Genomic DNA, 11,153 nt, shown 5'->3' with positions numbered 1-11,153 from the left:
TAATGCCATAATTTCCTGATTACAAAAAAATTGTAAATGCTTTTAAATGTAGGAGAATGAAAAGATTCTTTCAGAATTTTCAAAGCATTTTTCAAAATAGATTCCCAAAATTCTGTTCATGCACTCTTTTAGAAACAAATCTGCTTTTTATCTTTTTTTTTATTTAAATGTCTAACTCTTTTGTCTGTACCTGCTTTTAACTGTCATCGTTTTAATTCTCCTCAAAATAAACTTGACAGATGTGTCAAATCTGCCTCTTGTCGTCTGCCAACAGAGATAAGGAGAAGACGCGAGCTCCCACCAAGAAACAATCTTCCCTTTCTTATCCAGCTTCTGCCTCATTACTTCCCCTTTAGTTCCCAGCATAATAGCGAGGGCTCCTTACGGGTCCTTCCTATTTTGTCACATCGAAAATCCATTTTCCATGTTCCACTTCTATCTCATTACAACCTGTCGCCTGCGGTGTGAGCATGAAAAGAGAAATCTATTCATTAAGCTTGCTTCCAACATGTACAACACAACCTTGCGTCAGTCCGAAAAGGCTAGCACGCTAACACGTTGGGTCATCCAAGCCATTAGACTTAATGAAATCAGGAAATCATATCCATCCAGGGGCAATTTTGTCCCAATAATCTTTTTTTTTTTAATTTTCTTCTCTTCTGTGTGGTGAGTATGAGGAATAACAAGTTGAAGAATAGCAGCTACAAAAGGTCACACTAAAGAGTTTTCTCAATCTGCAGATTTTCACAAATACCGCAGAGTATCTTTTATCACCTGTCTGATCCTCCAATCCGTGTGATTATTGCTCCAGTCAGCAGCAAAGTGTCGACTGTGTGTATTTGTGTGCGCGCGTGTGTATATATGTTTGTTCTTTTTACTTACAAGTCAGCACAACACACTGAGGAATCAAATCGATGTAAGGACACAAGTGGAAATGTTAATAAATATAATCCCTCCTAAAGTGCTATTATCATCCCCTGATGAATAGAAGCCCACTTAAACGTGGATCATCCAAATATGGGTATTAAATGTGTGAGGTTAAATTGCATTTAAGATAAACTGCAAAACCAGCAAAAGTGGAGCTCATCATTTGGAAACATCAGAAGCTCATGTTTGATTAAATAATTTTTCTGATTCCGGGGTAAAGCTAATAATTTTCATTTAGTAGACTGTGAGTCAATATAAATTAATAATTTACCAGTCTACTTGACAAGCTCGTCCTTGTCACTTTAACTTAAATATTGTCCAAAAGTTTAATATTTCAGTTTTTTTATGCCAAACAGGAGCATGGAAAAATGAAAGTACAGTACCAAAATGACATCAAAGCAAAGTCATTGATTTTTTTTTTAACCAATAATTTTTTTCTTTAAATATTTCTTTTTTAAATAATCACTGACTTTCAAGTTGCACAAATCCAAAGTTCATCCTCATGAAATTTTAACAATTTTTTTTTTGCCCTCTGGCCAACTATAAATGTTACATTGGCTTATCTATTAATACCAACTGAACTTGCAGAGACATGACTCATCATCATTAAGTTTGTCTAATGCTGAAGCTCAAATGGAACACAAGCATCACAATATTAACTTTGTGCCGATATTCCAGTCTTGGTTAATGTTGCAAATTGAGGTGGAATTGGCAACACTGAGATTTTGTCCCGGATAGTAAATTAGTTTGAAAAATTGTTGAGGGAAATGAGTCACTATTTAGGATTCAGAGATGTGCCTAGCATAGTCCTTATGGAATTTGCTATCTAGTGGAAAAGCACTTTCCTCTTTTTCCTGTCATTATGTCACTCGCATTGAAAGATGAACAAAGTAGTTGCGGTACTACAGTAATTTTCTAATCCATGTTTACCTCTGCAAACAGGAAGTCTTAAAAAAACTCTTCCTCATTGGGAAACTCCACTTTTTCTAACTTAGAGATACGGCTGCGATGCCACAGGCCCAGACACGCAGCAGACAAACGTCTACAAATGCGCACGAAAGACGGCCGCATTCGCACTCATCTGTCTAAACAGTCAAGTCAAGTCAAGTGCTGCAAAAGTTGTTTTGCTCATCCCTTCAAAGTTGTCTTTGAGGGTTCTCCTTGCCCCCGATACTAAGCATGGAAACAATCTTCTACTTCGTCATGATCCCCCACATAGTCACCGTTCGGCATTCACTATTCAATTCTAGTTTTTTGGGGAAAATCATACCTCCGTTTTTTGCTCCAGCTAAAATTGTGTAATATCAAATTACTGTTTTTATCTTGTAGCATTTTGGTGCCAACTCACTATGTTGGCATGAGAGGGAGGCGTTTCATTTCATTGTGTCACTCTTGTGATAATTTGTTCAAGAGTCAAGTAGAGAGCTGAAACTGGAGCTTTCAAGATGGTTAAACATAGCAGGCGTCTCCTGCGTGAGCAAAGAAATACCAACCAGATATGTGAGCAAGATTTTCTTGATGTTTTTTAACCATGTATCAACAGACTCCAGCAGCTATTTGAAGTGTTATCATTACATCGACCTGCCAGGACATCTCTCCTCTTACCCACCATGCACCTCTTCACACTCTGCGGGCTCATGTGCTAGTCAGACAAAACTTAGACAAGACTTAAGTCTTCCTTTTCCAACATCAACCTCAAAGATCTAACAGCTTTACTGATTCACAGCCACTAGGGGGCATGTTTGCTGAGAATTACTGACATGCTGTCATGTATTAACCGGTACAGTCCCCAGGCAGCATTGGGGTTATTGGAAAGTCATCAGAAAAATTAAAACGTCAAGTAGAAATCGAAAGAGAATCATCTACTGAAAAATCCACTTGAAATGGGTACTTGGAAAAAAAAAAGAAGTACACAATGGTTAGTATGACTTTTGTGAATTAATGAATCCCATATATTTCATCCTAAAAGTCCACGTTTAAGTCTTGTGGGATCGCTAGTGAAGTTACATTTAAAGCTTCCTAGCATTATTAACTCTGCAAACTCACTTGCTGAACTGAAATGTTTCTACTTTGTTACTTTCGGCTACTTGTCACGTGACAACATATTAGTTCATTGCATGCCATTCATATCCTCGACATGTCATAATATTTGTATGAAAAACACGTCTAGACCAAATAGGAGTAGCCCCAATTAAGCAAATAAAAAAACAGCAATACTTGAGCGCGTCTCCCACGTGTGACGTTGACGCATACGCCCCATTCTAAATATTTCACAATGCATTTATAGTGGGGCGTTGTTTTATCGCACTTTTGCAATCGGCACATTATTTGCCCATTAGAAGTGTAATGAATCACGCACGGAACGACCGCGGGCAACGACAACCTTGCCTGTTACATGTTGGAGCAGCGAGACGGCGCGTCCTGACGCCGTAGAACGATGATGCGACTTCCTGGATGAACACGAGAGGGAGGGGCGGAGAGACGGAGGAAGACGATGAAGGTGACTCCGCGCCTTGCTATAATCAACGCTTCCACAAACATAGAGGAGAAAAGTTATGCCAAGTGCAACCATCGAATGAGAATGAAGACTTTTTTACCTGGTTGTGTTTTTCTGTGGGCCATGTTGCAGCGCGGTAACTTGCAGGTTGTTGTGTTACCTGACTCAGGTGAGATAGAACAAGCACACAGCAGTCACTCACGCTCAATCGCAAATAATATTTTACGGGTCTATATTTGCTCTATTTAATCGCTTATGTGTAAAAGTCTTTCTCCTCTGTCACTCTGTTAGGTACACTTGCACAGAGCTTGGCATTAACAATCTGTTCATTTTAAATAGAAGTGTAATTATGTCTTGATTTTTTATGACAATATTTCAAATTGACTATTGAAATAAATGGAAGAAAACCGAATAAAAGTTTATTTTTTCCTTTATAAAAGCAGTCAGTGTTGACTGAATTAAAGGGAATTTAAAAAAATAATTCCCCCCCACATTTGGTTTTTGTTAATACAAGACATACATATTGTCAAATTGTAAGGCGCAATAGAATTAATACGTCTTCACAGAGGATAGTAATATGTGCCTGTGAGTATTTTTTTATTGTCTGTAGAGATTATGGTAGGTGAGTGTCCCAATACTTTTGTCCATCCAGTGGAATTTCCAGGCTTTTCTAGACAAGTATTCGTGCTCAGATTCCGCCTCGGTTTTGGATGATTGCAACATTTCATTCAAGCATCTCTATCAAAAAGAGTCAGTCCAACCCTCATCAGCTAGTTTGTTGTGTCTCTGTCTTGTTTTTATTTCCACCCAGCGTCTTCTCTCAAAGGTATTTACTATCGATTTTTGTCTGCTTTTTCACTCTTTTCCTGCAGATTTATTTTCTCCCTTTAAAAAATTAATGATCGCGGGCAATTACGGCAATAAAAAAATCTCAGCGGTTTTGCTGAGGCTTCAAAAATGCAGAATATCAATTAGAGAAATTGGACCAGTGAGGCCAATCGACGCTCTAAAATCCTTTGAGGCCTTCAAGCTCCAAAAGATGAATTTGTAAGCATGAGATATAGCTCACCTCTTATTTACAATCGCATCTGATACACTCTGCGCCATTGCACATACATTGGCCACTGGTTTGCATTGAACGTCTGAAGGTCTTTGTTTTTGTAGCTCTCACAATGTTCTTGTCATCCGTCCACATTTTACATAAGGTCAGCTGGGATGGGCTTCAGATCAGCCTCCATCTCAATCATTTTGATTCCACAAGCCCAACTACTTCAAGTGTGACTCCTTCAGATTTAATTGCCTTTGCTTTCTCCCTTCTCCTGTTTAGTGTCAAACTGCTGTGAGGGCGACATTCTCATATTGCTGGACTCTTCAGGAAGCATCGCCAACTACGAATTCTCACGCATGCTGGACTTCACCGCCAAGCTACTTCGGCCTTTCTCGCTAGGCCGCGGCCACGTGAGGATTGGGCTGCTGCAGGTGGGGACCAAACCAGACTTGAAGTTCGGGCTGGATGAGCACACCAACCAGTATAATCTACAGAAAGCTCTCCTTAGCATCACGCATCTGCAAGGCAACACCAACACGGAGGCGGCGCTTCGGGTGGCCCAGCGGCTCCTGACGAACACAGACGTGCCGAAAGTTTTGCTCTGGCTGACGGATGGCGTAGAGCTGGGGGAGGTGGACGAGCCCATAGCGCAGCTGAAGGCGCAGGGGGTTTCTATGTTAATTGTGTCCTCCGTGCACGGCAACTTCCATGTGCTGCAGCGGGCTGTTTCCCCTCCTTTGGAGTCCCACCTGTACTCTGTGGACATAGAAAACATTGACATCATCACAGAGAAGTTGAGAGAGGCCATTATCAGTATGTATGAAGATATATACACGTACATCCCACCTCTAATGACGTTTTCAATATGATTCCTGTCTTTGTGTCAACTTAAGGGATCATTCGAGCAGAGCGTCTCCGTGCTGTTGATGTCACATCCCATAGTGCTGTACTGCAGTGGCGTCCTGTTTTAAGCACACTAAGTGGTTATTACGAGTTGTGGTATAAGGCCGTTGGGAAAACACATGCAGAGGAGAGACGCATTATCCCGGGAGAATCGAGCTCAATGGAGCTGACCAAACTACAACCTGAGACCACCTATTCTGCTTTCTTGCGGCCGGAGTCCAACAAGAGGCTTTTCAACACGCTCACTGTGACCTTTACCACGCTTGCTGGTGAGAATGAAGGATGGTGACCTGAACATTTAATCTTGTGTAATTAATTAAAAAACTCAAATTATTATTATTATTTTTTTAAAACTGATGTAATTAATTTTCAGTGGTCAGAGCAGCCTGAGTAGTACATGGGGCTTCCTCTGGTGGCATGCAAAAGAATGACTGCTTCAGTCGAGATCAGTTTGTTTGATAATTAAATGTATTTTTAAAAAAATGAAATAATCTAAATTCTTGATCGGCTTGAAAAATTATAGACTTTTTTTGCAATCAGTCTTCTTTTATTCCAAATTAAAGTTTGTTATTGACAAGTTACTTTACCCTATACCACTTTCAGGTGTTTTAAGCCCGGCAGTGGTCTCAGTGCACGACTCCGGTTCCGGTAAGACGCAAGTGAGCTGGGGTCCCTTGCAGCCAGCTCTGGTTCGGGGATACAGGGTGGAATATGGAGCCATTCCAAGCGGAACAGTCCACACCGTGATAGTACAGAGCCACCAGAACTTTACTGTGCTGACCGAGCTGGAGCCAGGAATTGAGTACCTCGTCACAGTCAGTGCTTTGTACAAGAACGGCAAAGAAAGAGCCATGTCTGTGAAAGCATGCTCTCAAGAAGGTGTGTCAACATTTCCACCAAAAGGTTTTCTGTGTATTCATTCCAATGGCTTTGTATCTTCTCTTCAAGCACCAGCAGCAGCGGCTTTGCCTGCCCTCGATGACCTTCAGCTGACCACGGCGACGCATGACGAGGTACAGGTAGAATGGAAGGCCCGGCAGCAGGGCCTGAGAGGATTCTGGCTCAGCTGGGAGAAAGGGAACACTTATGACTCCACTTCCACGTTCTTGCCGTCATCCTCGCACTCAACGCTACTCACACACGTTGCGCCCACCAGCCGCGTGTGCGTATCCCCCATCTACAGCTCGGGCCGAGGAGACGGCCTGTGCTGCACGACAGAAAAGTAAACGGGTTAACGGAGCTGAATGTCTCTTCAGTTCATTTTTGTTTTGCTCCTTTGTGAATATGCAATATCCCTTTTCCTGGCTTAACGGGAAAATGCGGCAATCAAGCAGCTGGTGAACATTATGTGTTTGTAGTGCTGGAGGCACAAGATTCCATATGCAGCCTGTAATACTGAATATTCTTCCCTTTTAATGGATTAGAGACAGAACACTACAATATGTCCTGACTCGTGTGGCTTGGCAATAAAAAAAATATCATACTCATCCCACATAAATATAAACCTATTCATAATTTAATTTCCGACAAACCAATCATGTTTCATAGTTAATTATGAAAATCAGGCTCAAGTAGTAGACTAACATGTAATGCATGCAAATGTACGTGAAGTTACACTCAGCTCTTGTATGATTAAACACGAGTACAAGTGCTTTACATTATTACCTTCATCAGCCATTCTACGTCGATTAAGCTCATCCACCATCACACATTTACAGCAGACCTCGACTTCCTTTGCTTGCTTATGGCGCCATCTAACGGTTATTGTTGGGAATTACAACAAATGGCACTGATGAAACGCTCTCACTCACGACTAATATAATTGCCGGAAATGCTCTCACACACTGAAAGGTTCTTTATACTCATGCTGACAATGGTTGAGACATTTGAATCCGTCACATCAGAACTGAGAATCTTGAACATTATATGCTGGACAGTTATTGCGATTATCTGAGTTGGGTCATAATATCAACAGGCTTCCTCTTCCCTGAGGACAATACAGTGCAAATGAAGCATTTCATTCAGGGTGAACTGATTAATCACTTGTGGTTCATTAACATGTACCTCGAGGTCCCTGAAGGGCAACATCCTTTTTCCTGTGACAGCCTAACAAGGAATGAGTCAAACAGCCTCTGACCCTGACCGGGAAAGACACTTTGGATGACTTCACATTTTCATGATAATCAGCAGGAATGAAGCTGCAGCATCGTTTGGTGCGTGAGACTATTTTTTAGCAGGATTTTGACAGATGAGGAGAAAGCGGCTTACAATGGACGCCCATATGGACATGGAGCTGGTGGGAATGGGACTTCGTGTCTCGGTGTCCCCGATCCAGATTGCTACGTATATTATACTGGTGCTGCTGGGCATCCTGGGTAACGCCATGGTGATCGGGGTGATCGGTAGGAGCGTGCTTGTGGAACACAGTCACAGACAGAACTCGGACATCATCATCATCAACATGGCCTTGTCCAATTTGTTGGTGTCAATCTTGAGGAACACTCTGCTGATCATCTCAGATATTGGATTGGAGGTAGGTGGATGTTTATTGATTTCCATGGTCGGGATTTTATCTTCTAACCTCATTGTGCATGTTTGGCACAGCTGTATTCATCGAAGCAGTGGTGTCAGTTTCTCATGGGTGTGTGGGTGTGGATGCGCTCGGTCAACGTGTGGTCAACGCTCTTCCTCAGTGCCTTCCACCTTCAGACTTTAAGAAGGGTGGCTCCCAATATTACAACCCTTCGTACATCCCGGAGGGCTCCTAATATCCTCCTTTTCAATCTGGCTATCATCTGGTTCCTCAACTTTCTATACTCCATTCCTGCATATATCTTCTCTACTAATGGAAATGTGAACACCACGGAGGTGAGCGTCTGTTTGTTTAATCTTAAAAGATTAAAATCATTTCAGATTTATTTGTTGAAAATATTGTAATGTGATATTTTGATATTCTAATGTGAGTTACAATCAACATTTCACCCTCTGAGAAAAGTTGAGATTTTCATTTGAACAGGGGTGTGTAGACTTTTTATATTCACCGTCATTTGCCTTTTGGCCAGACGCTAATGCTGGTGAGCAGCACAACACGACCATTGCTGGGCTGCGTGTGGAACTTCCCTTATTCCTTCAGTGGCTTGTCATACGCCACCACCTCCATGGTGATCCACGAGACCATTCCTATCTTCCTGATGGTCTTTACCAACGTTTGCTCACTGTACACACTCTACACACACGGCAAGGCTTCATTGAAAGGGGTGCCTGTCACCAAAAGGGTGCCAGCTGAGAGACGAGCAGCCAAGGTGGGAAGTGTTTTTGTTAGTAGTTGTTGCAAAACGGGTATGACGGTGCTAAAAAATACTTTTAATATTTATATATATATATTTTTAATGAGTTTCAATGTGACTTAACTTAAGCATTTTGGGTGAACAACTACTGGACTAAATCCTTACTTTTTCTTCTCTAGGTGATTCTTGCCCTCATCATGCTTTTCATCGTGTCATGGGGCACCAGCATAATCTCCGTCAACTACTTCAATTATAATCGGGGCTCCTCGGCAGACTTTTTGCTGGTCATCGCTCGTTTCGCCAACATCATCTTCATCGCCTTGTCCCCCATGGTTCTGGCAGTGGGCCACCGCCGACTTCGCTCTTTTATTAAATCTTTGGTCTCCCACTGAAAGGCTGCTGGCAAGCACAAAAACGTCATTGCCATTCACTGAACATTTCACCTTATCAGACATTTATATTTCAATGTGTGCAAAATACTTTCAACATTCAATCTTCTTCCTCTAACACTTTCTGCCATGAATGTTTTTCTTTTCTTTTTGAACAACAAAGATGATTTGTTTTTCCCTTGTTCCTTTAGCCCCGCCTTCGTTTTGTGCACGGTGCCGTTTGAAAGCTTTCATGCAGCCCGGTATCATGCCCACAATTCTCCTCCTCAACTTGCCGTGCCCCAGGGCCACCACCATTGGACAGAAGCCCACAAACAGCGAGGCAGAGAAATGAGCCACAGTCAGCAGGCCTTCAGCGTGATGCCCTCTGTTGTGGTTGTAGTAGGTCACGGCGGCAACCTGCAGCACCCAGCACACCACGAAGAGCGTCACCATCAACATGATGACGTGAGCCGCCTTGCGCTCGCCTGACACGTGTTTGTCCAACTCCCCGTGTTCTCCCCCGGCAGTCACAGCCCTGATGTGCTTGGCCAGAGAGTGAAGCGTAGCCAAGTTGGTGCTCACCATCAGCACGAGTGGCAACACTTCATTGAAAGCCAGTGAAATAGAGGCAAATACCGCTCCCTGCTGGTTGGAAGGGAACTCCCATATGCAGCCCAGCAGGGGCCTGGTGGTACAGCTGATCACCATCAGCTCCACGGTGGTATTGCCGTGAACGTGAGTGCTGTAGACCAGCGCAGGGGTAGAAAAAGCCAGGTTGGCTACCCAAACTACTCCGAGGATTATCCAAACGCGCCGTCTCTCCCGCTGCAGGGCCAAAGGTCCGAAGGTCACGCACTGTCTCTTTAGGGTGGCGCAGTGGAAAATGCTGAGCGCCAAAGTCACCCAGCAGCCCACAGCTCGCCACCACACCCACAGCAGCATGAAGACTCGACACCAACCTGGAGAGAGACTCACATCCAAGCCCAAGTCTGAGACAAAAATGGGCACGGTGCGGAAAAGTGAGGTGAGGAGGTTGGCCAGCGACAGATGCACCAGGATTGTGTCTGAGGGTGGAAGCCTCCGAGATGGAGTCTCAGTGGCGGCCTGGACTACCTGCGAGGAAAACAAGTGGAGGATTAACCAGAGGTTGCAAAAGTGCTCTCTGTGCTCAAATAGTAGAGATTAAAAAAAACATTTATAAATAAATCCGCTCTCAAACGCTGCTAGCATGTTTGCTGAATACCTAAAATGTCCCATTGAAAAAAGATGCTACTTAAAAAAAATGCTAGTTAGTAACGTAAACCACACAACAAGACAAGCGTTTGTTGTCTCACCACAAAGATGACCAAGACGTTCCCCAGGATGCCGCAAAAGACGAGCATCCCAAACAGAATAGCTTCTACAGTGAGCTCGGCCGACATGGCCTGGCGTGCACGGTCACGTTGTTGTCGCACTCAGGGTGGAACGTGGAGGTTTCATGTCATCTGTGAAAGAAGCTGATGCTCCTCTTAAGCTTTTATATACGCACACAAAGCTTCACGCTCGCTGACAATGCTCAAGGTTCATTTAGTTTGATGTGCAGACATTTTCCATCACGTTTTTCTACATCACCAAGCAGCCGGCTAAAGATCATCTCAGATTTAAAAAATTAGCGAGTCAAAATAAAACGCAGCAATGTCACTGCACTTCACAATCTTTTTGTGACCTCTAGTAATCTCCGTTAGTTATGTTATAAAGTTTCATGTGCAGTCTACCTGAGACTGAATTCACTTAAGACCCCTCGGGGTAAGGAGGCGCCGATCAGCATTTTCCTTTTTATCAGTCAGCAGTTCATCACTATTCCCTTGGGGCTAATTTCCTTGCTATATCTCCAAGGATCAAATAGAATATTTTCTGCTTCGGTTTTTCATTACACATACACATTGTTAGTGCATGAATCTTTTTTTTCTCAATTATAATAAATAAATTCCTTGTGTATGTGTGAGTGAGTCGAGGGGCATCTGGACTTGGAAATAAGATTCGGGATGCTTCGCACCTTTCCTACGCCCATGTGTGCTGGGGACTGGTTTGCTTTTTATTTTTTGTCTTTGCGTGGGTTTGTGACTCACTCGTAGAAGTGT

At 42.9% G+C, this 11,153-nt stretch overlaps 3 protein-coding genes across 3 annotated transcripts; 2 read left to right on the top strand and 1 right to left on the bottom strand.

Moving 5' to 3' along the window:
* The first annotated feature begins 3,287 nt into the window (after positions 1-3,287).
* On the top strand, positions 3,288-6,862 carry LOC133162313 (von Willebrand factor A domain-containing protein 1-like). The gene is made up of 5 exons (XM_061291431.1): positions 3,288-3,593; positions 4,752-5,285; positions 5,366-5,644; positions 5,979-6,254; positions 6,324-6,862. Exons 1-5 carry the CDS (start codon positions 3,422-3,424, stop codon positions 6,599-6,601), a joined length of 1,539 nt encoding a protein of 512 aa, XP_061147415.1. The 5' UTR covers positions 3,288-3,421; the 3' UTR covers positions 6,602-6,862.
* A 296-nt stretch (positions 6,863-7,158) lies between these two features.
* On the top strand, positions 7,159-9,054 carry LOC133162324 (olfactory receptor class A-like protein 4). Its single transcript, XM_061291447.1, has 4 exons — positions 7,159-7,908; positions 7,980-8,243; positions 8,438-8,677; positions 8,842-9,054. Exons 1-4 carry the CDS (start codon positions 7,624-7,626, stop codon positions 9,052-9,054), a joined length of 1,002 nt encoding a protein of 333 aa, XP_061147431.1. The 5' UTR covers positions 7,159-7,623.
* A 111-nt stretch (positions 9,055-9,165) lies between these two features.
* Positions 9,166-10,454, bottom strand: LOC133162379 (olfactory receptor class A-like protein 4). The gene is made up of 2 exons (XM_061291532.1): positions 10,368-10,454; positions 9,166-10,146 (listed from the first exon to the last, which is right to left on the bottom strand). The coding sequence occupies exons 1-2, from the start codon at positions 10,452-10,454 to the stop codon at positions 9,166-9,168; spliced, it is 1,068 nt and encodes a 355-aa protein (XP_061147516.1).
* Between the last annotated feature and the right edge of the window lie 699 nt (positions 10,455-11,153).

Source organism: Syngnathus typhle, linkage group LG11 (assembly GCF_033458585.1).
Source record: "Syngnathus typhle isolate RoL2023-S1 ecotype Sweden linkage group LG11, RoL_Styp_1.0, whole genome shotgun sequence".
In the NCBI taxonomy this organism is placed as follows: Eukaryota; Metazoa; Chordata; class Actinopteri; order Syngnathiformes; family Syngnathidae; genus Syngnathus; species Syngnathus typhle.
The sequence above is the reverse complement of the archived record's forward strand: the minus strand, read 5'-3'. Positions and strand labels throughout refer to the sequence as shown.

Coding starts and splice junctions, on each gene's coding strand:
- LOC133162313 (XM_061291431.1), top strand. CDS start 3,422: ATGAAGGTGACTCCGCGCCTTGCTATAATCAACGCTTCCACAAACATA. Junction 3,594..4,751: donor TGTTGTGTTACCTGACTCAG/GTGAGATAGAAC, acceptor TCTCCTGTTTAG/TGTCAAACTGCTGTGAGGGC. Junction 5,286..5,365: donor GTTGAGAGAGGCCATTATCA/GTATGTATGAAG, acceptor TGTCAACTTAAG/GGATCATTCGAGCAGAGCGT.
- LOC133162324 (XM_061291447.1), top strand. CDS start 7,624: ATGAGGAGAAAGCGGCTTACAATGGACGCCCATATGGACATGGAGCTG. Junction 8,244..8,437: donor GAAATGTGAACACCACGGAG/GTGAGCGTCTGT, acceptor CCTTTTGGCCAG/ACGCTAATGCTGGTGAGCAG. Junction 8,678..8,841: donor CTGAGAGACGAGCAGCCAAG/GTGGGAAGTGTT, acceptor TTTCTTCTCTAG/GTGATTCTTGCCCTCATCAT.
- LOC133162379 (XM_061291532.1), bottom strand. CDS start 10,454: ATGTCGGCCGAGCTCACTGTAGAAGCTATTCTGTTTGGGATGCTCGTC. Junction 10,147..10,367: donor ACGTCTTGGTCATCTTTGTG/GTGAGACAACAA, acceptor TTTTCCTCGCAG/GTAGTCCAGGCCGCCACTGA.